At 39.7% G+C, this 27,720-nt stretch overlaps 3 protein-coding genes across 3 annotated transcripts; 2 read left to right on the top strand and 1 right to left on the bottom strand.

The window, feature by feature from the left end:
* The first annotated feature begins 5,852 nt into the window (after window positions 1-5,852).
* On the top strand, window positions 5,853-13,169 carry LOC117272675 (uncharacterized). Its single transcript, XM_078170892.1, has 10 exons — window positions 5,853-6,049; window positions 6,454-9,177; window positions 9,742-9,876; window positions 10,186-10,320; window positions 10,512-10,580; window positions 11,473-11,567; window positions 11,676-11,802; window positions 11,904-12,024; window positions 12,109-12,179; window positions 12,342-13,169. The coding sequence occupies exons 2-10, from the start codon at window positions 6,475-6,477 to the stop codon at window positions 12,456-12,458; spliced, it is 3,573 nt and encodes a 1,190-aa protein (XP_078027018.1). The 5' UTR covers window positions 5,853-6,049; window positions 6,454-6,474; the 3' UTR covers window positions 12,459-13,169.
* Window positions 13,170-14,656: 1,487 nt separating this feature from the next.
* ch25hl3 (cholesterol 25-hydroxylase like 3) lies at window positions 14,657-20,143 on the top strand. Its single transcript, XM_033618518.2, has 2 exons — window positions 14,657-15,484; window positions 17,591-20,143. Exons 1-2 carry the CDS (start codon window positions 15,036-15,038, stop codon window positions 17,964-17,966), a joined length of 825 nt encoding a protein of 274 aa, XP_033474409.1. The 5' UTR covers window positions 14,657-15,035; the 3' UTR covers window positions 17,967-20,143.
* A 2,068-nt stretch (window positions 20,144-22,211) lies between these two features.
* bmp10 (bone morphogenetic protein 10) lies at window positions 22,212-27,280 on the bottom strand. The gene is made up of 2 exons (XM_033618517.2): window positions 25,954-27,280; window positions 22,212-25,499 (listed from the first exon to the last, which is right to left on the bottom strand). Exons 1-2 carry the CDS (start codon window positions 26,360-26,362, stop codon window positions 24,418-24,420), a joined length of 1,491 nt encoding a protein of 496 aa, XP_033474408.1. The 5' UTR covers window positions 26,363-27,280; the 3' UTR covers window positions 22,212-24,417.
* Between the last annotated feature and the right edge of the window lie 440 nt (window positions 27,281-27,720).

Consider the following 27,720-nt stretch of genomic DNA (forward strand, 5'->3'; position numbering starts at 1 on the left):
TCCTCTTCAGTCTAAAGGCTTCGTTCTTCCAAATGTTGTTCATGAATTTTGAAAAATCTGAGTTAGTGAGCGCTTTGCCAGTGTAATTGATAATCCATCCACCTGTGTGGCATATCAAGATTCTGATTAAACAGAATGATTATTACACAGGTGTGCCTTGAGATGGTCACAATAAAACAGCACTCTAAAATGTGCATATGTTACAAGTTTTTAAGGAAACGTGCCATTGACATGCCATTGTGCTGTTGCCCATGAATGGAATCTACATTTTATTACCATAAACCATCTCCAAAGTTGTTTCCAAGAATTTGGCAGTACACGCAACCAGTTTAGTGAGCCAACCCAGGACCTCCACATCTGGCTTCTTCACCTGTAAGATCGTCTGAGACCAGTCCCTTGGATATGCATCCCTGAGATGGTTCCTTTGTGCAGAAATTCTTTGGTTGTGCAACACTGTTGCATCAGCTGTTTGTGTGGTTGGTCTCAGATGATATTGCAGGTGAAGACACTGGATGTTGAGGTCTTGAGCTAGCATGGTTACACATAGTGAGCAGTTGTAAAGCGGGTTGGATGTACTGCCAGTTTTGTGGAAACGACATTAGAGAGAGCTTATGGAATTGAAATGAACATTCCGTTCATGAGCAACAGCTGTAGTGGACATTCCTGCTGTCAGCCTGCCAATGGCATGCTCCCTCAAAACTTCTAATATACGTGGCATTGTGTTGTGTGATCAAACTGCACATTTTAGAGCAGCCTTTTATTGTGACCATCCAAAGGCACACCTATGTAGTAATGATGCTTGTTGAGTGGCAAAAGTCTTACATCTTCCATTCCAACTTGTGAAAAATGGGAGCAAAAACAAAAGTGTTGCATTAATATTTTTGTTAAGTGCAAAACTAAGATGTGCAATAACTTTTTTGGCCACTTGGGGGCTGCTTGAAAGAAGTTATGGACTGATATATTATCATCTTCTAAGATGATATGAAAAACTTAGGAAACGATTTCTTATCTACACACCAAGCAGTTACTGAGTGACATTAGCATTCTTTTGGAGTTGTGTTTGTGTCCACCTGTTGAATGTAAGTCCAATAGTTGCTCTTCTTTTGGCTCTATTTTTGTCTCGCCAATTTAAATATCCCAAATCAAATCATTTATCATAGCCAGGAACTATGAAATATGATTATTTATGGTGAACAGAGGGTCATGCTTTTTCAGAGAGGCTCAAGAAAGAGTGATGATTGTTTTTGTTTTTGTTTTTTTTTTTGTTGTTGTTTTTTTTTTGCTAAAAATGGCTGCCTGCTGTGACCTGTGGGCAAAAATAAAAACTATAGGCCTACTATCAGAGCAGTGAGAGGGAATCAAATACAGTAAAGTTGTGAGTTTGACAGCTAAACAATGAGCTTAAAATTCACTGTAAGGCTCCGTAAAACTAATTTAAATAATGACTGAAGATAATGCCCTATGCAAATTTAAATATCTGAATAATTCAGCTTAGGATCTAATTGATTTTGATGGCACAGTGATTCAGAAGTAATTCAGGCATTTGCAATGAGTCGTTTGATTTCACTTCATCAGTGCACTGAATATTTTATCTCCTTAAATGTTTATGTTTTATGTTTATTTTATTTTATTTAAGAAGGGACGGTGCACATTAATTAACATGACCACTTAAGTCACGTAAATGTGCCAGATTTAGCCATACAGGCTAATTTTCATAAATCATGGTTTTATGAAGTGCAAAAATGAAAAGAAAAATGAAAAAGAAAACCTTTGACATGCTGCATTTCTTTTCTTTTTTTCATTTCATTCATATTCTGACAGCGTGAGAACTGCTCCTGTTTTGCTTTTTGATTCTTTTTTCCTGGAAAATCCCTCAGTTCAGAGAAACATCTGCGCTATCTGCAGTCAGCAATGTAAGCCGTCGCTGTGGGGTAAAGTTGGAAAGATATTGGCAGATTCGAACTTCCGGGATCAGTAACTCTTTAGTGAAACGTTGTTAAAACACAAAACACACATATTTTCAATCGTGGTAAGATAGACAACGAGCTACAATATAATATTCATCAAAATGAGCCGTCCTCTAAGCCACACCAAGAACATTGGTGTTTACGTGCAGCCAGCTTTGAGCGCAGCGCGCAGGGACCGTCTACAAAGTGCAACACCGAAAAGAGATATTACAAAAATATTCAATAACGTCACTATAATACAGTGTAGTGTCACCAAACTCACTCCACACTTCATTGGTCTCCTACAGAGTACACTACAACACTTGGTTGGAAAGAAAGGCATTTTACATAATTTCTGGCAATTTTTATTAGGAATATTAATCAATAATTTCAATATGATGCAGTGTAGGGTCACCAAACTCACTCCACACTTCATTGGTCTCCTACAGAGTACACTACAACACTTGGTTGGAAAGAAAGGCATTTTACATAATTTCTGGCAATTTTTATTAGGAATATTAATCAATAATTTCAATATGATGCAGTGTAGGGTCACCAAACTCACTCCACACTTCATTGGTCTCCTACAGAGTACACTACAGCACTTGGTTTGAAAGAAAGGCATTTTACATAATTTCTGGCAATTTTTATTAGGAATATTAATCAATAATTTCAATATGACGGAGTGTAGTGTCACCAAACTCACTCCACACTTCATTGGTCTCCTACAGAGTACACTACAACACTTGGTTTGAAAGAAAGGCATTTTACATAATTTCTGGCAATTTTTATTAGGAATATTAATCAATAATTTCAATATGATGCAGTGTAGTGTCACCAAACTCACTCCACACTTCATTGGTCTCCTACAGAGTACACTACAGCACTTGGTTTGAAAGAAAGGCATCTTACATAATTTCTGGCAATTTTTATTAGGAATATTAATCAATAATTTCAATATGACGGAGTGTAGTGTCACCAAACTCACTCCACACTTCATTGGTCTCCTACAGAGTACACTACAGCACTTGGTTGGAAAGAAAGGCATTTTTCATAATTTCTGGCAATTTTTATTAGGAATATTAATCAATAATTTCAATATGATGCAGTGTAGGGTCACCAAACTCACTCCACACTTCATTGGTCTCCTACAGAGTACACTACAACACTTGGTTTGAAAGAAAGGCATTTTTCATAATTTCTGGCAATTTTTATTAGGAATATTAATCAATAATTTCAATATGATGCAGTGTAGGGTCACCAAACTCACTCCACACTTCATTGGTCTCCTACAGAGTACACTACAACACTTGGTTTGAAAGAAAGGCATTTTACATAATTTCTGGCAATTTTTATTAGGAATATTAATCAATAATTTCAATATGACGGAGTGTAGTGTCACCAAACTCACTCCACACTTCATTGGTCTCCTACAGAGTACACTACAGCACTTGGTTTGAAAGAAAGGCATTTTACATAATTTCTGGCAATTTTTATTAGGAATATTAATCAATAATTTCAATATGATGCAGTGTAGTGTCACCAAACTCACTCCACACTTCATTGGTCTCCTACAGAGTACACTACAGCACTTGGTTTGAAAGAAAGGCATTTTACATAATTTCTGGCAATTTTTATTAGGAATATTAATCAATAATTTCAATATGATGCAGTGTAGTGTCACCAAACTCACTCCACACTTCATTGGTCTCCTACAGAGTACACTACAACACTTGGTTGGAAAGAAAGGCATTTTACATAATTTCTGGCAATTTTTATTAGGAATATTAATCAATAATTTCAATATGATGCAGTGTAGTGTCACCAAACTCACTCCACACTTCATTGGTCTCCTACAGAGTACACTACAGCACTTGGTTTGAAAGAAAGGCATTTTACATAATTTCTGGCAATTTTTATTAGGAATATTAATCAATAATTTCAATATGACGGAGTGTAGTGTCACCAAACTCACTCCACACTTCATTGGTCTCCTACAGAGTACACTACAGCACTTGGTTGGAAAGAAAGGCATTTTTCATAATTTCTGGCAATTTTTATTAGGAATATTAATCAATAATTTCAATATGATGCAGTGTAGGGTCACCAAACTCACTCCACACTTCATTGGTCTCCTACAGAGTACACTACAACACTTGGTTTGAAAGAAAGGCATTTTACATAATTTCTGGCAATTTTTATTAGGAATATTAATCAATAATTTCAATATGACGGAGTGTAGTGTCACCAAACTCACTCCACACTTCATTGGTCTCCTACAGAGTACACTACAGCACTTGGTTTGAAAGAAAGGCATTTTACATAATTTCTGGCAATTTTTATTAGGAATATTAATCAATAATTTCAATATGATGCAGTGTAGGGTCACCAAACTCACTCCACACTTCATTGGTCTCCTACAGAGTACACTACAGCACTTGGTTTGAAAGAAAGGCATTTTACATAATTTCTGGCAATTTTTATTAGGAATATTAATCAATAATTTCAATATGACGGAGTGTAGTGTCACCAAACTCACTCCACACTTCATTGGTCTCCTACAGAGTACACTACAGCACTTGGTTTGAAAGAAAGGCATTTTACATAATTTCTGGCAATTTTTATTAGGAATATTAATCAATAATTTCAATATGATGCAGTGTAGGGTCACCAAACTCACTCCACACTTCATTGGTCTCCTACAGAGTACACTACAGCACTTGGTTTGAAAGAAAGGCATTTTACATAATTTCTGGCAATTTTTATTAGGAATATTAATCAATAATTTCAATATGATGCAGTGTAGTGTCACCAAACTCACTCCACACTTCATTGGTCTCCTACAGAGTACACTACAACACTTGGTTGGAAAGAAAGGCATTTTACATAATTTCTGGCAATTTTTATTAGGAATATTAATCAATAATTTCAATATGATGCAGTGTAGGGTCACCAAACTCACTCCACACTTTATTGGTCTCCTACAGAGTACACTACAGCACTTAGTTTGAAAGAAAGGCATTTTACATAATTTCTGGCAATTTTTATTAGGAATATTAATAATTTCAATATGATGCAGTGTAGTGTCACCAAACTCACTCCACACTTCATTGGTCTCCTACAGAGTGCACTACAGCACTTGGTTTGAAAGAAAGGCATCTTACATAATTTCTGGCAATTTTTATTAGGAATATTAATAATTTCAATATGATGCAGTGTAGTGTCACCAACTCACTCCACACTTCATTGGTCTCCTACAGAGTGCACTACAGCACTTGGTTTGAAAGAAAGGCATCTTACATAATTTCTGGCAATTTTTATTAGGAATATTAATCAATAATTTCAATATGATGCAGTGTAGTGTCACCAAACTTGCTCCACACTTCATTGGTCTCCTACAGAGTACACTACAACACTTGGTTGGAAAGAAAGGCATTTTACATAATTTCTGGCAATTTTTCTTAGGAATATTAATCAATAATTTCAATATGATGCAGTGTAGTGTCACCAAACTTGCTCCACACTTCATTGGTCTCCTACAGAGTACACTACAACACTTGGTTGGAAAGAAAGGCATTTTACATAATTTCTGGCAATTTTTATTAGGAATATTAATCAATAATTTCAATATGATGCAGTGTAGTGTCACCAAACTTGCTCCACACTTCATTGGTCTCCTACAGAGTACACTACAACACTTGGTTGGAAAGAAAGGCATTTTTTCATAGTTTGGGGGAATTTTTATTTGTAATTATATTCAATAACTATTACAGTGTAGTATCATAAACCTCAGTTCAACCACTTCTGTGTGGTACTACAACAATTAGCTCAGGAGAGAGGGCTTTAGTATAATTTGGGGGATTTTAATTTTGTTACATTTTAGTATGGTGTGGTTGCCTAATTGCCACTACCTTGAACCAATCAAATGAAGGATGGATGGGGTGAGTAAGTCACTAGCCAATCAGAAGCAACTTTCAATTAAGCTCTACCTGCAGTGATATTTCAGTCTGCAAAACCTCTATCATGGAAAAAGGAATATGTCAACTGCCTATGCATATGGTTTCCATTGAAAATGTGCCCCCAGTCCTGCTCCATGGTTCTATGTAAGTAATCTTTTCATTGTAGTTATTAACATATTTGTACTATGCTTGTATACTTGTTCTGACTCTTCAACTAACTGAAATTTTACTGGATATCAGCTCCAAACTAATGTGTATTTTCTGAATCTGAAGAAATAGCATGAAAAGACAAAGACACATGATGTCCCTAACCTATCATTAACCATATGTTGAAATAATACTGAAATTACGAATTAAGGACATTTTTATGGGAAAACTGTAAATGTGATTTTTTTAGTTCTTAGTTATGTATAGATATGTTCATGTACTGCTTGTGTCACATGACAACCATGGCTTTACTGTAGAGTTTAGCTCTATCAAGACTTTATTACACAAACTCACTTTATTTTGACAAAATGTTTTAGCTTTTCCTGTCCCCCTTTCCCTAGGTTAGAGGCAATTTAAAGACAATGGGAAGAGTTAAAAAAGGAAGCAGAGCTCAGAGGAAAGACCTGTGGGCAATGGCAGGTGGAATGGAAGCTCTTGTCAGATCAATGAAGAGTGTTAATATTACAAACAGAGGAACAGAGTATACTTCAGAAATCTGGTCTGAACTATCTGTAACCCTTTTTGGTCAAGATCAGAAGAAAAACCGTCATTGGCTATGGGTTATACGGACCAGAAATAGAAAAGGCGTGAGGGACCTGACTATTAAACAACAGGACAAGACAAAAAAGTCAGAGGAAGACAGTCATGCTAGAGACCTAGTATCAGATGAGGACACAGAAGAGAATGAGGCAGAGGAATTACAGGCAGGAGTTCAACCACAGGAAGTGACAGATGAAGACTCACATAAAGATGAGGAAGAAGACAAACAACAGGAGATGTCATTACAGACAGGAGTTCAACCACAGGAAGTGACAGATGAAGACTCACATACAGATGAGGAAGAAGACGAACAACAGGAGATGTCATTACAGACAGGAGTTCAACCACAGGAAGTGACAGATGAAGACTCACATAAAGATGAGGAAGAAGACAAACAACAGAAGATGCCATTGCAGACAGGAGCCCGACCTAAACATGTAAAGACATGGAACAGAAAACAATGGAGAAAGTTGCCTGTGGTATCAAAGAGGTTCACAATTACAGTAAACAGAAAGAAATGGCAGACAATTGTTCCACTGCATGGCTCAACAAAACTGAGGCAACCATGGACCAAAGTCTTATACAACAGTTTCCGACAGAAAAATCCCTGTTGTACTCTTGCCTTCAAGAGCCAGCATATCAAAACTCCTCAAAGCCGGAAAATTAATACTCCATATTTAAACATCAGTGCTGTTTGTACATTCCCTTCCTGTAGTACAAAATACTTCTTTAAAAAGAAAAGGGAGCCAGTGGGAGAAAACCTGCTTAAGATATCTGTGCTCCAAAAAGGAAAAATGTCACACAAAACAAGTGAAAAAAAATTCAGGCCTGCAGTAAACACAAGAAGAGGGAAAATAGCAAGAGCTATACACAAAGGAGTGAGCCAACTGTACTACAGTAAACTTAAAAAAACACCCGTTGCCGAGCTGATTTCCGGAAACATAACACGAAGTCTGAACAAAAATGTTCTTAAAGTGATAAGTTCAGAGGTTAGTAAAGGGAAAAGAATTCATGATGATGTTTTCATGGAGATGCACCTCACTCAAAATATCATGAAGGAATGTGACTCCAAATTTTCCAAGATGCCTGGCTACATACAGCACTTTCAAGTTGACCCCTTTGGTGTACACATGTATACTGAAACAGGAGTAAGCATAGTTGTGCAACACCTGAGAAAGAAGATCCCGCTGACCTTATACCTAGATGCAACAGGTAATGTTGCATCCAAAGTTCCCGGGCAGACCAAAAAAGTCCTTTACTACTCTCTCACTCTTCCTGGAGGGGGTCCGAATGCACCTCCCCTCCCAGTCTGTGAAATGCTGACAAATGAACACTCTGTACCACCAATCACATTCTGGCTAATGCAGTTCTGCAGAAAACTGTCGCAGTACACAAAACTAAGAGTACATCAAGTTGAAACAGATTACAGCTGGGCACTAATGCAAAGTGTTCTTCTGTCATTCAACAGAGAGAGCATTGTTAGCTACATAGACAGGGCTTTTTCTATTTGTTCAAAACTGAAGACATGGAAGGACATCAGAATGTTTACAGTGCTACACATATGCTCTGCACACGTGATCAAAGCTGTCACTCAGTCAATTTCAAGAAAAACAGCAGACAAAGGATTGAAGGATTTCGCAACATTTGGTTTTGCCAGGTTACAAAACAGTACCTCAATGACGGCAGCACTCAAAATCTTCCGCTCACTGTGCACTGTACTAATTGGCAAATACAACAATGACATTGTCCTGAGTAATCTGAAAGTCATGCAGGACTTAATAAAAAAATGCAACATTCCTGACATGGAAGAAACTGAAAAATTAGATGGCAGCCCCTTAGCTCAGGAGGAAGATGATGAAGAAAGAAGAAATGCCCACACAATTGTTGGCAGATCTCCCTTCACATATGAGTTCAAGAGGGTCCTGGAGGAGGTACAGAGAGAGCTCGAAAAAACAGATGCCGAGAGCCCACATGATGAGGAAAATCCATACTTCTGCCCAGGCATTGTTGATGTCCTTTTTGAGAACTACCTTGGCATTTTTCCCCTGTGGAGTGGTCTGCTTTTGGGGAATTTGAAAAGGTATGCATCTGACAAAGAAGATGACACATTTGGCCCAGGTAAAACAAGGGACACAAACTGCCATGTGGAGAGATGGTTTGGAATTGTCAAACAGTCAATTCTGAAAAAGCAGAGGCAACTGAGGCCAGCGACATTTGTCAGGAAAATGTATGGCTCTCTGCAGGGGAGATACAGAGAACACATCATGTCTCATAACTTCTCTGAGCAGTTACTCCTTAAACCCATGCTACCAAAAGACCTCACTCAATCTCAGGAGGGTTGGGCAAAGCGAGATGGAGCAAAGCCCCAGACTGCCAGTTCCAAATTTTATACTGCTCCAACCACTATTCCAGTTCCAAAGAGAGCAAAGTCAACTCTGAACACTGGCAAAGATCTTCAAGAGAGCGCAGATGGGAAGAACAGCAGCAATGTCCTCACAAGTAAAGGGTCCACGTCTGCCACAGAGGTACTTTTTTGCTGATCACTAAAATGAAATGACTGCTCAAAACAGATTAAAACCAAGTCAGAGTAATTTGCACTTTCCAGAGCTATACTAGCATTGCTAAGGAAGCATTTACAAACATTAAGCATCAGTGAGGCAGTTGTATTCACATCCAAGGTGTGTTCACCCCAGGACACAGTCTCCCATAAAATACTGACAGAATTTTAAATAATGTGAGAAAATATTCATGAATACAGAACGATGTGGGATAGTTTAATGGCAGCTTTCTCCATAACAATAATATTATTATGATAATAATCTTTATTTATAGAGCACTTCTCAAAAACTACATTATATAGTGCTTCACAAAGGCAAAGATAAAGAAGTCATAAAACATCAGGTTTAAAACAAAAGTCCAAAAAACACAAAAACAGATAAAACCCCAAGTAAAATCAGGAATGACTGTCCGATAAAAGTATGTTTTAAGAAGGGACTTAAAAGAGATCACAGACTCAGGACAGTTGAATGTTGAAAGTATTGCAAATGCTGTATGAAGTGATTGCAGTTTCATTGTTCATATCCTTGTAGGTTGAGGCCCTTTGGACATGCAAACCAACCAAAGTTGTTGTGGCTGTTGTACGACATGCTGAACAGAAGCACAATTACACCCTGCGGCACAGAGAATTTCAGAGTTTGAGGCCTGATGAACTCATCGTAGGCGAGGCAAGTTTCTCATCAGAACTGATGTCACAGATTTATCTAAAATTAATCTACTTGTTGATGGATCAGTCCTTTAAAAATTATGTGAAAATGTTATGAGTTTTGCTGCATAAAATGATTTAACAAGTTGATTGTCGTGAAAGAAGGTCTGGAATGTGACTTCAGACAAACCAGTCTTTAGCTAAAGTGTTGCATCAATGACCCATTCTCAAACATGTTGACAACAATGTGATTAAATATGAATTAACTTTAGTCTCTACACTACCATTACCAACATACCAATATTTTTGTGTGATTAATTTTCTCCAAAAGGTGATAGAATGTTACATTAGAGCCATCCTCAATTCTAAGGATACTGCTGGCCGACTCTACCTCATGAATCACTACACCGTGGGTGCAATTGTACATGGCACAAGAGAGCAGATGGCAAGGCAAGGGTTAAAAAAGGTGAGTGTAATCATTATTATATTATCACTTTAGTAGTCTTGTTTTTAACCAATACATTTATAATAGCCACTTCACCTTTTTGGTTGGTCCAGTGGAGGAAAATTCATAATATATTCTCATCATTTGTTTTTTTGGTTCAGTATATTACAAAAGAAATACAGTCCTTTTTCCATTTTCACACATTTTGTCAGGTCACATTTGATGACTATGATGGAGCCATTGGATTTGTCAACATAAGAAATGTGCACTGGAAGTTTGTGGTGAGTATAAAGCTACTTATAGTACTATGTGTCTTTACAGCATTTATGTATGGCTCATGGTTTGTCCATTTAAATGCTATCAACCTTGCAATTGCTATAAAGGTTTATGAATACCTATAATAAAGTAAATAAAACTACATAGATTACTATTAGTTGAATCTTTTAATAAAAGTTCATGTACTTTTATCAAATTTTATAATTAATCTACTCACAGACAATAAGAGGCTTACTGTGCATCAAGTTGTCAACTGCAGTTTTGAAGTTTTACATAAATGAATCTTATTGTTACCTCCACCAAGGAGGTTATGTTTTCGCCGGTGTTGGTCTGTTTGTCTGTCTGTTTGTTTGTTTGTTTGTTTGTTTGTTTGTTTGTCTGCAAAATAACTCAAAAAGTTATGAACGGATTTTAATGCAATTTTCAGGAAATGTGGAAAATGGGACAAGGAACAGATGATAAAATTTTGGTGGTGATTAGTTGAAGCAAAGGGGATAAAATAATAAATAAAGTCTATGGTCTGACAGCCTCAGCAGCAATTAACATGGTGAAAATAGCGCCATCTGGTGGCCAGAAAGCACATCTTGTTCTACTTGCTAAAAATATTGTTTAAAAAAGTTGAAATTAATGTTCTGTGTTAGAAATACAAAAAAAAACATTATATTCTGTGTTAGTACAAAATAAAAATGAAATAAATACACCACCGTCTCTCCATAGTGAAGGCATATATTTGTGATGCAGGCTGCAAAATATGATGCAGAAGGGGAGGGAATATCAGCTACTTGGTGGAGATCTGCACTCTGAGTGCTTTTCTAGTTTTATTATTGTTGCTGTTGTTGTTAATGACACATTTGAAGATGGTATATGGTTTAATGATGCTACCTTTTTATGTTACAGTATCTTCATGCCCTTTCAAACCACATTTTTGTCGTTGATCCTCTACAAGGGTCAAATGAAGTCGAGGACTCCAGAAAGGCTGGCTACAGATTTGGGTAATATTAAATAGATTATGGGAAGTAAATAGGTTACAAACACATTCTGTCAAGCCATAGAGTAAGCGCAAAGGTAAAGCAAAAATGTATTTTACTTTCAACCTGTAGACAGTATTTCAAAATGCGCCGGAACAGACTTGGAAAGGAGGACTGGGTTAACATCAAGTGGCAGCCTGGCAAGATAACGCACACCTTCCAGAAAGATGACACCAGTTGTGGGATCTTTGTCATGCAGGTGATTCTACGCAATATGTTTTCTTTATGATAAAACAGCATGTAGTTTTACTATGTAAGATGATCGTACACAGTACACGTGTTGTTTTGCCATCTCTACAGATGGCCAAGATGACCGTGACACAGTTTCCAAACATCCCAAAGAGGTTTCACATTAACACATCCAAAAAATCTCTTCAAAATCTAAGAAGAGACATGGCAGAAGAAATTCTGAAAGGATCAGGTATTGCTCAAAATATTACATTGATATGTCAAACACTTCCTACAAACTTAACAGTAATAAAGACCTGTATTTCCTTTTTTGCAGTTTCAAAGGATGAGTTCTGTTCCTTCTGTGGCAATGAGGACCTGCCCAAGACTGCTGTTGATGCTGTCTGGGTGAGATTTAGACATCAATAGATAATCTGAATAGTGGATAATCAGTAGATAATCTGGGGTTAAGAACCAGACACAACATTAAATTATTCAAATATTATATACTTTTATGCATTACATAGAGGTAACATTTTCTTAATATGTTTAATGAATTTATCCCTGTAGATTCAGTGTGAAACTTGCACAAAATGGTTTCACATGCAGTGCCTTGGAATGACAGCGGCAACGACACCAAACACAGATACCCCTTGGTATTGTGTACTGTGCAACGACCCTAAATAAAGAGGCTGTAGGTGACTTTGGTGAGGTCTTACCTGAGATAGACTTTCTATGTAAAAATAGGACTGTGAACTTCTGTCATTAATAATGTACAGTGAGATGTGTGTGTGTGTGTGTGTGTGGGTGTCTATTCTAGGAACGTTCATTTTGCCGTAGTTATTTTTCATGTAATTTTACTGTATCACAGATAATCAAAATGTTGTTTTTGAGTCTCTGATTGATTAACATTCCTACTAAAATTCCCAGAAATTATGAAAAATGCCTTTCTTTCAAACCGAGTGTTGTAGTGGAATCAGCGGCTGGAAAACTGGGGTAGATATATGCAGGGCTGATGAGCTGATGGATTGCATGTGACTGGCTTGGTGTGTCAGATCAGCAGTGACCAGGGAGCTGGAAGCAGAGGAGCGCCACGCCCACCACACAGACACAGACACACAGAGAAACACACAGGGTGGCACAGGAGACACAAGGGTAGGGGAAACACAAGAAAAAAACTGGAGGCCAGGCTGTGGCTGCAACAATTATAGTGAAGTTATTGATTAATATTACTTAGAAAAATTCCCAGAACTTATTAAAAATCCCTTTCATTCAAACCAAGTGTTGTAGTGTACTCTGTAGGAGACCAATGAAGTGTGGAGTGAGTTTGGTGACACTACACTGCATCATATTGAAATTATTGATTAATATTCCTAATAAAAATTGCCAGAAATTATGTAAAATGCCTTTCTTTCAAACCAAGTGCTGTAGTGTACTCTGTAGGAGACCAATGAAGTGTGGAGTGAGTTTGGTGACACTACACTGCATCATATTGAAATTATTGATTAATATTCCTAATAAAAATTGCCAGAAATTATGTAAGATGCCTTTCTTTCAAACCAAGTGTTGTAGTGTACTCTGTAGGAGACCAATGAAGTGTGGAGTGAGTTTGGTGACACTACACTGCATCATATTGAAATTATTGATTAATATTCCTAATAAAAATTGCCAGAAATTATGTAAAATGCCTTTCTTTCAAACCAAGTGTTGTAGTGTACTCTGTAGGAGACCAATGAAGTGTGGAGTGAGTTTGGTGACACTACACTGCATCATATTGAAATTATTGATTAATATTCCTAAGAAAAATTGCCAGAAATTATGTAAAATGCCTTTCTTTCCAACCAAGTGTTGTAGTGTACTCTGTAGGAGACCAATGAAGTGTGGAGTGAGTTTGGTGACCCTACACTGCATCATATTGAAATTATTGATTAATATTCCTAATAAAAATTGCCAGAAATTATGTAAAATGCCTTTCTTTCAAACCAAGTGTTGTAGTGTACTCTGTAGGAGACCAATGAAGTGTGGAGTGAGTTTGGTGACACTACACTCCGTCATATTGAAATTATTGATTAATATTCCTAATAAAAATTGCCAGAAATTATGTAAAATGCCTTTCTTTCAAACCAAGTGTTGTAGTGTACTCTGTAGGAGACCAATGAAGTGTGGAGTGAGTTTGGTGACACTACACTGCATCATATTGAAATTATTGATTAATATTCCTAAGAAAAATTGCCAGAAATTATGTAAAATGCCTTTCTTTCAAACCAAGTGCTGTAGTGTACTCTGTAGGAGACCAATGAAGTGTGGAGTGAGTTTGGTGACCCTACACTGCATCATATTGAAATTATTGATTAATATTCCTAATAAAAATTGCCAGAAATTATGTAAAATGCCTTTCTTTCCAACCAAGTGTTGTAGTGTACTCTGTAGGAGACCAATGAAGTGTGGAGTGAGTTTGGTGACACGACACTGTATTATAGTGACGTTATTGAATATTTTTGTAATATCTCTTTTCGGTGTTGCACTTTGTAGACGGTCCCTGCGCGCTGTGCTCAAAGCCGGCTGCACGTAAACACCAATGTTCTTGGTGTGGCTCAGAGGACGGCTCATTTTGATGAATATTATGTTGTAGCTCGTTGTCTATCTTACTACGATTGAAAATATGTGTGTTTTGTGTTTTAACAACGTTTCACTTAAGAGTTACTGATCCCGGAAGTTCGAATCTGCCAATATCTTTCCAACTTTACCTAGTCTGCCTGATTAGACATCGCCATCACTGAATCAAGGTCTCCTGGTGCGACAGTCCTCTCCCAGAAAGCCCCTGCATTTCCAACAGCCAACTTTAAGTAGGCGGCTTGAGTGCGTAAAAGTGAAAGCAGCCATTTCTCAGGGGGATTTACTTCACCTATCCAATTGCCACTTGCGTCTCACAAAAGAAAAGAAGACAATGATTTAGCTCTGAAAAGTTATGAATCAGGGGCTCCTCCTCCTCCACCCACCACCATGTGGTGGAGACAAACTTCTGCAGAAGCACGACAGGAACAAGCGGGGCTGCAGCCAAGGGAAACACCTAACTTACCTTTGTGTGGAAGAGAGATTATTTAGGATCGACCCCTCTTAAGTGCAGTCAAAGTGGAGACATTTCACTCATGAGGATTTAGCTTTAAGGTGATAAAAAATTTTCTTCAGAAGTAAAAGTGATGTCTTCGTAAGGGTGATAGTGACCGCTGGGAGGACGCTACATACCCTAAAAGAAGATGTAGGATGATGATGATGAATGTGCTCTCCACAGAGCATGTAGAGGGATGTGCGCCTATCCTCCAAGGGCTGTGGGAGTCTGTGAGACCAGAGCAGAGAGAGATCCTGCTCTCGCCTTACCTGCCTGCGTCCTACGCCTTCTTGACGCACGTCCTGCTCTGCGCACCTTTCCTGGCGCTGGACGCGCTGGGAAGCGTCTGTCAGCGCGTCCGCTCGTGGAGGATCACGACAGGCTCGGGTCCGCCGCCGTCGCTCCGGCGATGGTTTGACTGTTTTTGGAGGGTGCTGTACAGATACCTGACCACCGTCCTCCCCGCCACCGCGCTGTTTCACTTACTGAGGAGCCCCGTGTTACCGGAGCTGGCTCCATCCTGCTGGCAGCTTTTTGTGGAAGTCTTCGCATGTCTACTGCTTTTTGACACGCTCTTCTTTATATGGCACTTCGTCATGCACAGGTAAGCATTTTGCCCCAGTGCCATGTTACATGTTTACTATGCCTAATATTTCAATATAGCCTATTCCCGTTTGTTCAACTGTTTATCATTGATGCTGCTCTTGGAGTTTGGATCTTTTTCCATATAGGCTAGCTATTTATCATTGCTCTGGGTGTCCCTGGAGAGTTTTAGCTTCGCCATAGAGTTTAAAGGCTTTTCTATCCTGTCAAGAATAGAGAAGGTCATATGTGGTTCAAATTTAGTAAGTATATTTACTCAAGAACTGCACTTAAGTAGGCCCACAATTCAGTGGTATTTGCACTTTAATTTTCTACACAAAATAGACTTTTAAAGATTGATCGCCTGGCTTCCCTACTACGGACAATCATCACATTGCTTTTCTTTGCATTATACTTAATGTCAAATTCAGTACCATACTGTGAACATATCCTCAGCAGGTGCTGGAGACCAGCACTATATGGACAAAAGATAACAAGATCATCAGCATACATTAAGTGATTGATGAGAGTATCTCCTACCATGCATCCTGTGCCACAATTATGTAACTGGACAGAAAGGTCCTCCATATAGATGTTAAACAGGACTGGTGAACACCATTGCTCGTTGATAGTTCTCTCACATACTAACATTTTATAAACCTATTAAGAGCCAACACAAATACATTTCATTTTCAAACAGTAGGCGAAACCACACAGTAGGCTACACAAAATGTCAGTTTCACCAACTAAACATTAAAATACAGATTTTAGCTGATAACACTCACATTCCTTCACTTAAATTAAGTTTTGAATACAGACCTTTGGTAGTATGGAGTTGTTTTACTGTGATGTTGCTACTTTTAAATAACTAAAAATCTTCCACCACTACTTTTCCATGATCTAAATAATTTGTTTCCATTTCCATATAAAGCTTGTTGAGAACAGATGAGTTAATGTGTGGTCCAAAACTAAGTATGTCTGTCCCAGCTGGCAAAAGAAAATGTTAGCATTGTACGTTTCTGCAAACCATGGATACATAACATTTGTACATTTGTATCATGTCAGTGTTTCTAAAGTTATTTATTATATGAGCTGACTTGTGGTGGATGGTGTGTCACCTAGGGGAGACACCTGTTAAGCTGCAGGCCATGTTCGAAACCAACAAACAACGAAACAGGATGCGTTTAAGCGAATCATTGATATGTTTTATACCGCTATCATGTCATTGTTGCGTTTTGTGCAGAGATAGTTGGACAAAGAGCAATTGTTTTTACAGAGATCATTGTGTTTTCTGCCAACTTTGTGCCACCATAAGCAGGTATTTTAAGCCTAAACATGATCTTTTTCTACCCATAACCAAATGGTTTTTCATGGCTTAACCTAATCACAAGTTTACCACAGTGTTGTTGAAATGTAAAGTTTCAATGTATTAGCTACACAATAACATACACATTTAGTATATCAGTGGTTTGCAGGAATGAACAGTGCAAACATTTATATTGGCGATTGGGTTTATCTGTTCCTCTTGGTTTGGCACAGTTTTGATTGGCACAGTTTTGATTGGTGATTAGAATGGCAAACAACATGCTTTATGTTCAAGTAATACTGTCATGCTTCTAACTTACTGCTGATTAGTCAAGAGCCAGTCATTAGATGTTTCAAAGTCGTACTCAAGGGATTCAGTTTTGAAGTTTGGGGACTTAAGAGTAACAGATGAAAAAAAAGAATGATCAGCATCGAAGCAGCAAAGCCCAACCTATCCTGACGTTTAGTTCAGCTACAAAAAACACTAAATCCTACATTTCCCACAATGCAACTAATGTGGATCTTTCTTTAGCTTTTTTTGTGCATGGGAAATAATCACAGCCTTCAAATTCAACCCCCCAGTTGGTAACACAGATGTTTAACAGCTGCCTTTCATTAAGACACAGCATTATTAGCAATAGTTACAGTACTGGTGGTAGTGGTAGTAGCTGTGCTGTTGAAATACCAGTAGAAGTAGTAGAAGTAACTTTATATTGAGTAGACAACCACAGGCAGACTGACACGCCATTCCGGGAATTTTGTAGTAATTATCTATGACACTAACATTGTAAGCAAATACAGCTGTTTGTCTGCTCTTCATCAGGGTTCCCTGGCTCTACCGCAGCACCCACCAGCTGCACCACCAGCACCACGTACCCTTCGCACTGGCAGCTCAGGACAGCAGCTCACTGGAGCTGTTATCTCTGCTGCTGCTCGCTCTGAGCAGCGCCTGGGTGGTGGGCTGCCATCCTCTGAGCGAAGCCTTCTTCCACCTCATCAACAGCTGGCTGGCGGTAGAGGACCACTGTGGATATGACCTGCCCTGGGCTCTACACAGACTGCTGCCCTGTCTGGGAGGAGCTCCCTGCCACCAAGCCCACCACTCTCTCCACAATGTCAACTACGCCCCCTACTTCACCCACTGGGACCTCCTCTTTGGCACATACCGCGCATCAGCACAGTATTTACGTCCAGAGTGACAAAACTGTTGCACAAAGCAAACTGAGGATTTATTAAATTCCAGTAAAGCTGTCAAGTGAAGGATATTTTCTGCACATTTTGTTTTGTCCTGATCAGCCTTTCATTCTTCATGAGGGATAATTGATCCCTCAGTTTACATCAAACCATCCACTGTCATTTCAGTCAGGCATCATATAGTGTCAAGACAAAGTGAGACTTGTGACCAAAATATGCCTTTTGTGATAAAAATGATTGAAATCTGTAAAATTCTGTAAACAAGACTACATACGTTATGTTTCTTTGTCAATTATCTTTGAATTCACTGATGAACAAACATTGTGTTCACATGCCGCCATAAAGATGTGAAAGCCAACAAAGGCCTTTGTAACGCTCATATCTACAGCTGCTCTGCATCAAGTGAATGCAGCACGAGATGAGGAGAGCGCAGGGATGACATAATAAATCAAGACAATGAAACAATGGACAAACTCCTGAACCAATGTGCACTTGATTTGCCTTCGTGGCATGAGAGTGATTCTAAATGGATTCATATGCTTTCATTTTGTAGGCGTGAAGCAGATAATACATGACCGACTTGTTTTGGTGAGTGCTGATCATAGATGGAGGAAACACTACAAATCTGAGCAGATGTCTGCAGATATTCACACATTCCAGGCTTCTCTACAAACTGGTTAAAAGGAAAGGGAAGTTTGATACCACCCTCAAGTCGGTACACTTTAATGGAAGCTAAAACCAGCAACCAGTTAGCTTAGCACAAAGAGTGGAAATGGGAAAACAGCTAACCTGGAAGTGATGACGCCTAGCCAAGACCTAGTTCATCAAATGAAGCATAAAACAACAAATTTGTGTACAGAAAATATAAAAAGATATAGATACATAATGTGTTTATACTTGAACTTAAGGCCCTGGCAGGTGGATCTTTATCCTCACTTACAGCGAGCAGCAATACCTCCGGGCCTGAAAATGGAGCCAATGTGGAAGTGCCAAAAACTGCAGTTTCTAGAATGGCCACTTGAGACTGGCCCCAAAGACCCCCATGTTAAACTCCCCAGCTTTACAGCAAAAAATAAACATGTTTACAGGCTGGTACAAAAAAATAACAAGACAAACAAAACAAAATACTCAAAGCAGCCCTTCCCTTGAACATGCATAACTTTGGGCTTTAATAAAATATAAACAGCTAAGTTGTATAAAAATTCACCCCCCTACAGTTGTCATAAATGGCGAAATTAGCTATAGCGACTGAAACCATTTTTGTACCAGGCTGTAAACATGTTTATTTCTGCTGCAAAGTTGGGCATTTTCACATGGGAGTCTATGGGAATTGACTCGCTCTTGAAGCCAGCCTCAAGTGGCCATTCAAGGAACTGCAGTTTTTGGCACTTGGCATTGTCTTCATTTTTCAGCCCTGGAGTTGCCACTTGTGCAAATCCTAAATATTTCAGTGTAACTGTCTACAGTGTAAGAGTATTGTAAATATTTAAGATGAACATTCCTCTTTGAGCCAAATGTGTTGTACAATTTGTGCCGTGTATACTTGGTGAGTATATTGTAAAAAGTTTGTTGTATTCACTGTTGTATTTGGGCATTTAAACATGAGAAAACATATGAAAGCAAGAAGACATAGCTTTGTTGTTTTGTTGTTGGCCTCAGGTTCAGGTTTCTGCTTTGCTGCTGTGGTTGGTGATTTGTGTTCCCTGGGCCTCTCAGCTGTCTACTCTCTCTGTTAACCAGTTCCATGTGGATTTGCCTGAGCAATCGAAACCACATGTTTTTAGTGATGAGAAGCCTTTTAGTCACTTTTTACAGTTGTAACTGTTGTAATTTGTTTCACAAGAGAGGCATGGTTGTCAATAGGGCCTTCCTTTAAAATCCAACAATAACAACATGCTCAGGTTTTATTTCCCACAGAATTCAGCTGAGTTATGCCAGATGATTTGTAGCTACCTCATCTTTGGCACTTGCATGAAAAAAAAGGACAGCAGAGAGCTCCAGATTGCTCAAGCTTCCTATACTTCATCACAGTGAAATAGGGGGGCTAGCATGAATGGGAGGCAAATGCAATTCTTGTGGATAGATAACAAGTTAAGGTATCATTACTTTACTTTAGCAGCTATTTGTCTTTTTCAGCATGATTTTAACACGAAATAATAAAATATCAGATTTTTCTCACGCAGCAGCCTTCTCAGTCACGACCTGTTTTATATGTTTTTTAAAGGTCTCTAGAAAGTTAAAGTCATTACTTCTAATGAAGAATGACAGTTGTGCTGTTCTTTTTGTGCTGACTTGCAATGAACACTTTCTTCTGAGAAAGCAGTCCATAGTCATCCTACAGTATGAACTACACCGGACATCTGTTTTTCATTTCTGAATCATCCAATGGGCCTTTGAAAGTTTCGCAAGATCAGACTCAAATGCAAATTGTTAAAAGGTGCTTGAGCATTTGGAGGAACTTTTGCATATAGTTATTAAGCAATGTTTTTGTGCAGAGTTTGCTATTCGTGGGAAATGAAGAGACTGGAGGAAAGAATGAGAGAGGAGTACTGGGTGGTGGTGGTGGTGCCAAGAGATGGAATGATAAACATGTGACCCAAAACGGAAACAATTACAGACCCCACGTCAGAGTCAGGGCGAGTCATGCAGCTTTGGATGACACACACCTAAACACGCAGCTAAACACACATCCTGCAGCCGACGTCATGATGTCAGGCACTGAGGCATTCCAGGATTTTCATGCACTTTCAGCCGTCTGTACAGTGGGAAGTGCTGAGTTTGTTTACTTGTAGTTAGGTGTGCGCCTCCTAGATAATCACGTAGGCCAAATCCCTTACAAACTCCAGCATAACAACAAGAAGAGAGATTAGAATTCTTTCAACAGATGAAGCCATGTCAAAACAAGACAGAGAAAAAGCACAGAACACTCTGCAGCAGTTCTTATCATCTGAGCAAAAACTAAAGACTTCCCATTTCATCATATTCCCTGAAAGTTTGCCATTCAGTGACAAAGGCCAGATTCATATTTCTTCCACCGTTCTGTAAATATCCAATTAGTGAGCTTTACATAAGTGAGACCTCCTGTTGTCACAGTAACTGGCTGAGGTTCTTGCTCTCTGGTCTGTAACCATTTTTAGACGACCTCCTCTCTCGCCTTTCATGAGAGGTCAGGAGAGTGACTTGTTTGCTTTCTCAAACAGCTCAGTGCACTTGTCATTAATGGGCTGTTGCCAAAGACTTTTTATGAGGAATTTTTTAATGTGTTTGTCTTCATCTGTAAAGCACATGCTGTAGCATATTAGAATTTTAGAGTAAGGTGAACCACAACAATAAATAACCATTCTGTTAAAACAGAACCCGGGAGAAGCGGAAGCATTATGTAATCATCATTTTATAACAGTGTTTGATGGTGTTAGAATTGCATTACTTATATTTACTCCATACATACTTCCCACCTGAATTTTGGGAAGTTGTTACTAAACTAGTGAGTGTAATAACAACATTAAAGGGACAGTTTGGCCCAAAATCAAAAAATACACATTTTCCCTCTTACGTGTAGTGCTATATATCAATCTACATTGTTCCAGTGTAACTTGTGGAGTGTTGGAAATATTTGCCTAAGAATGTCTGCCCTCTCCTGAATATAATGGCTCTAGATGGCCCTCTGCTCAACAGCAGTGTCTGTCTACAGAAATCATGACCCAGTTACTCAAGATAATCCACAGACCTTTTTGTGAGCAGTTTCATGTAGGAACCATATTCTTTCTACAAACTACACCCATCATCCAGTTCCATTATATTTAGAGGGCAGACATCTCTACGACTGATATCTCCAACACTCTGCAACTCACACCAAAACAATCTAAACTGATAGAAAGCACCACTTGTAAGACTGTCCCTGTAACATTGGTCATGTTGCAAAGCCTCTCAAAAGAAACCTTTTTTTCCTTGTTATCCATATTATCTCTGATTTTTGTTACACATATGTATTTTACTCTTTGATTTTTATCCTTGACCTCAATTCAGCTGCTGTAGCATTGGGCATTACTCAAACAGAGCAAAGACAACTCACCTTTAAGGGCGACACACATTCTCAACAACAAAGAAATAATAGAAATTTCTACACATTTCAGAGCATGAAGCTGATCTGTAGCTTCCATTCATCTCCATTGTGCTTTGGCACAGTACTCTTTGGCTCTTGTTTGACATTCACAGAAAAAAACAGAACAGAGAGAGATACTGTAGCCCAGAACTTTGTTTATTGTTCACACTTTCTCTTCACGAACAGGTTTTTCATCACAGCTGTCTGCATCTGCAAGCTGTCAATGTGTGCAGCAGGCCATCTATTTTGTTCATTAGCAGACCTTCCACTCAGTTTCCCATGGTTCTTTGTTTGTGTGTCAAGTATGAACTATGAACTGTGAGCTGATACTGTTGGACTAAATGATCTGAATGTCAGCAATGCATTGTATCATTGGTCTAGCAGCATCTTCCTAAGATAATAGAAAGGAAAGTTGACAGACCAAAGATGCTTTGATTGGTAATTGTAATGTGTAAAAATAAATCATGTACAGTTAACTGTGAAAACACCATCAGTGTGGCATTTTAGCTCAGAATATTTACGCTCATCTTGATATGAGGTAATCCTGAAGACATTTTGATGGTGAGAAAATGTTCTGAAACACTAACCATCAACAATTAACTGAATACTTCACCCACAAAATAACCATTTGTATATATGTTACTAAACCCTCGTTAGGTTGAATTCATGAGGAGGACTTTGTTTATCTCACATGTTTTCACAGTGAAAGAAGAATCCAAAACAATTGAGACATTTGTTTGACAAAACTCAATCAAAACATCTGTTTAGAGACTTTCACACAACTTGAGCAGTGTAATCCACGTCTCAGCTATATGCTCTGTACTTCCCAAACACATGCATATTTGCTAAAACCTTTCCAATTAAAACACTTTCGCATAAATAGTCTCAGGCATGGACGATGCACAAGCAGAAATGCATGTGCGCACAATTCTTCATTCACTGTTAAAACAAAGTTTTCTTCACAAATTCAGGGTAACACTTGTCATGTAATTTATGTACAAATGGTTATTGTGTGGCTGAAGGATTCCTTTAATTTATAGATAAGAAGACTTTCCATTTAGAATTTGTTAAATAATTGTTCTTTATTGTTTTAGAAATCATTGCCATTTCTCTTCCCAACATAGTTAGTTTTGTGCTGCGAATGCATTGTCATGGATACACAACCAGCTTTACACCAAGTAACTTACACATGTACATATATAGTTATCTACTCTGTTGTAGAAATCAATAAATTAAAACAATAAATAGTCTCTTATTTGACACAAGCAGCAGAGGTATCAAAGGGCTTTTAAACAAAGAAACTGTATTTCTGTGACTGTATTTCCTTTGGGTATCCATAAAGACAATGTGACAAGGTGCCTCCTTTTCCACTCTCAAGTTTGGCCGTCAGGTAATAACTGTCCAAAAAGGTCATTCTTACCATAAAAGTGATGGATGACTCAACTGAGTTGGAGATATGTTAGGGGCACATGCTACTAGGTCAGTGAGTTGAGCCAGTTAAGATTGTTTATTGCCCAGGAATGTGGACAACCCCTGCCCCCAGCGTCCTGTCCCACTCCCCCATCCCACCACCTCAAATGTTGCCCAAAACAGCGTCCAGTTCTCCAAGCCTGAGTGGTGGCATACATGTTTCTCAATCCCCCACACCTTGCTATCGCTGTAGCTTGGGGGAGTGGAAAAGAGGCATGTGAAGTAGGAAACAAGGTTGAGATTGATAACCCTGCCACTAGGACCCCAGCACAGCGCCTACGTATCAGGAGGCTGCAGGAGGCAAGAGGTCGGCCTGGAGAGTTCATGTCTTGTCAGGTTGCCTCATTGGAGGGGGGGGTGGTCATTTCACAGCGTCAGAACACATGAAGTGCTGATTAGTGTTCGCATTGAGAGGGGGAGGCCAGAGATAAGTGGAGAGGAAGACAGATGTCAGAGGGAAGGAGAGGGAGGGGGACAACTGGCCCACTGGTTCCCACCAGGCCGCACACGCCGTAGGATGTTTTGGGGTCTGTCCTTTTGGAAAATTTGGCGTCAATACTGGCAACATGTTGACTGTAGATCTGCAGCATTTCCACTGTCTGAATGATGGCAACTGATTTTGATGCCTTTAAATGGAGAACTTATTTCTGTTTTGTGGTTTAAAACATATATTAGTCCACAGTCATTAATTTGAAGAACACATAGTTTCATGAATAGTTAATGTGCACTTCCAGTCTCACTGAATTACCCTTACAGAGATTCCAATGATTGCCCCTTTGTTGAAGACAGCTTTGGCTAACCTCCTTTGTTAGCTTATTTGCAGTTCTTTGTCTTTTCTCTTGTTGTAAGACTTTACGAAGAGTTAAACTCTCTGAAAGCATGGACTATCTGCAGCCACACTCAGCCACCACCATGCCTTCAAACTTGTACTTGTAGGTGACCACGCCTGTATCATCCAAGTACAGCAGAGAGATGGGGTCCAGCTTGGTGGGCACGCAACAAGCTCGTGCCGCCTTCTGAGGACTGTTGATGTTGATCAATGTCTGGACAATGGCATGCTTGGTGGGTGTGACATGCTTCGTCAGCGGGAAGGAACAAATGCCAGTGCACTCAAAGGCATCGTAACCAGTGGGTGCCAGGATCCAACTGTCCCATCCGATGTCCTTGAACTCTACATACAGAGATTGTTTCTTGCAGTGGTTTCCCTTGGCATTGCGCCGAATGCGGGATGCTGTGTCGTAGATCAGATTGGAGCGCATTTGAATGAGGTCCTCTTCATCTGGCTCTGCTTCTTCATCTCTCTCATCCCTGTCCCTCCCCAGCTCCCCCCACAGCCCATTCAGGCCCGTCCCCAAGTCATTCTGGAGAACCATGTTAGAGGTTTCATGGTCAATCATCTCGTTCAGCTCGCGTTTGTCATCACGGTGATCGCTACTTTGGTCATCGGAAAAAACAATAAGCAGAGGTTTGTGTTTTTCTTCCGGGCTGGTGTCAATCTTCATGTCCCCTTCAGGTGGATTCCTGTCTTTGTTGTCCTTCATCATACTTTGAACGTTATCTTCATCAGCTATGCTGGCAATGTGTACCTCCAACTGGTGCGTGGTGCCACGGTCAGATCTGCGCCAGCGTTGAACAGCAGCAGTGAGGTCAAAGGCCTCCCAGCCATTATCTGTGCCGTAGACCTGACGTGAAGCCAACTCCACTAGCTCTATCCGCTCTTCTCCCCCTCTGAATCCATCACCTCTCATGGTGTTCTCATCAGTCACATTGTCGTCTCCAACCTGCAACTCCAGTTCGTAGACCGTGACCTTGCGGTCGACACCAGCATAGAGGTGGCGGTCAGTCTGGACAAGGGTGTAGAGGCGAAGCTCGGCTGCTGTGACACGTTCATGATGGGGAACTGACACATTGAAGAGGAGTGGGTGACGCCTTACTCCTCCAACGCCCACAACACTGGGAGATGAATCTGGGGAAGAGAAATAATTGCAGTCTTTTTAATGAGGTTTTCCCTTGAGTTTTGCAATGTATCCTAAATCTATTCTGACCTAACTCTACTGAGGATTTCATCACCAGTTTAATCCTTCATTGGGAAATATTAGTTATATCTTAATTTTATTGCATGTAAGCAACATTTTGATATGAGCATTGCCTCAAACAGAGGAGTAGCAAAAAACAGGGCCATGACTAAAGCTTGGATTTAAACAACTAAATTTTGGTTCATACATGCTTGAAGCTACAGTCCACTAAAAAGTATACATATACAAGAAGACCCTTGTTCCCACTTTCACCATTTACAATTCTTTGCCTTCCAGACCAGAGTGTGATGAGAAAAACAAACTAATAGTTAAATGAAAAAGTAGTTTTTTCATCAATCTATGTGATCAACAGGAGCATCATCACTTGGGGCAGGGGATCTTTACCTTCATTTTTGAAGCTGCGGATGATGTTGGCAGTGGGCATGGCAGTGTGGTCATTAGCAAAACGGTTGTAAAGCTCCATCATGTACTCAGGCGGCTCCTCTCGTGCGCTCCCAGGGGCCAGGTGAGGAGGACCCAAGCCAGACAGGTTGAAAGTCCGCAGAAACTGTTCCTTTAGGCTCTCCAGCAGGCTCTGCATGTTCATGTTGTTGTCCTGCTCAAGCAGTGATGGATCCACCACCCCCCCATGCCCGTCTCCCAGCCCAGGAGCGGGGCGATACCTCTGATGGGTATTGGAGATTGGGCTGCTCTGTCCACAGAGTGGCCAGTGGAGTAGCAGGATGGAAAACAGCAAGAGCAAAGTCTTGGAGTTGCAGATGGTTCCCAGCTGAGAGACCCAAATGCTCGCCATGGGAAAAGCAATCTGCAGATTTCTGTTGTATGCCCTCTGGGGTTGTCTATAGATGAGCTGATGTAAGAGTAAGATAAAATATTTATGATCTGTAAATGCCTTAATCCAAAGGTTAATTGAAATTGGGGTCCGTAGGCAAAAAAAATCTGGATCCCTTGCAGCAGACAGTAGCGTTGTTGACCCTTGTACTGACCACTGTGAGCTTCTCTGCACGTTTGTGTGTTCCTGCAGCTCTCTTCCAGATCTTACAGCATTTATTCGCAAGCACACCTTTTGATGTCCTGTGTCACAAGGCTGCAGTTCCAGTGACAGGGTGGTCGAGTCTAGGCTTTGTTCGTCAGAGTCATCTCTGTCGCACCCTCTCCTCTGTCAGTCTCTCTCTGTGTTCTGCTCTCTTCTTTCCAGCCCTTTCTTCTGTCCCTTATCTATGATATGGTGGGCTCTGCATTGCTCAGTGCTTATGGTCTCTTTGCTGGTGTGTGTGTGTATGTGTGTGCGTGCGTGCCTGCCTTCAACTTTGTGTGATGCACATGAGCGTGTGTTATCTCACAACTTCCTTAATGAGGATTTTGTAAACACTGTCCTGTAGCCTCTTCCTTGTGGAAGTGCTATTTTGTTTGGGTGGGTGCTCCAGAGTTGATATTCTTCATTTGTTTATTTGCTTTGTAAATGGTGGAGTTCTGCAAGCTGCCATCTAGGCTCCATTGACCATTTCTTTTTTGACAAAATACACCAAGGCTCTGTTGATATCACTGAATGTAACAGGATATATCCATTAGACAACACTTGTCCGAATGAAATTGAAAAGCAATGAAGTGTGAGGCCTTAATGATCAAGGATGAAAGATACCGAGCTGACAGTGGGTCTGGTTGATGTTTCAAGGAGTACAAAATAATCATTTCATTCACCAAAGTGACCCCCCACCCCCCAACCACAACCACCACCCCAACCACCACCACCTCACTGTGCTTGATAAAAATGTTCTGCGTACTTCCTTTTCTAGTGAATTGACGTAGTGTCTGAAATAGGTTATCTGGGCCCAAGAGCCCAGCAAGGTACAACTCAAGAATAGATGTTTTCAAGAGGGTACACAGAGCTTTACAGAGACACGTATACACTGTACATGGTGAAGCAGACCGGCGCTGCTACTAAGAGGCTGGTCAGATATTACAGTAACAGAGGTGGAACCATGTCATTGTTTTTCAAATCCCAAGTTAAGACTGACAAGTCTTGAGTTAAGTCCCAAGCCCAGAATGAAGAATCTTAAGCTAAGTCCCAAGTCCTAAACTTTGAGTTTCAAATCTGAAACAAATCATAAAGTGCTCCTGAACAAATATAATGTCCTTTTAACAAAAATG

Source organism: Epinephelus lanceolatus, chromosome 9 (genome assembly GCF_041903045.1).
Source record: "Epinephelus lanceolatus isolate andai-2023 chromosome 9, ASM4190304v1, whole genome shotgun sequence".
NCBI lineage: Eukaryota > Metazoa > Chordata > Actinopteri > Perciformes > Serranidae > Epinephelus > Epinephelus lanceolatus.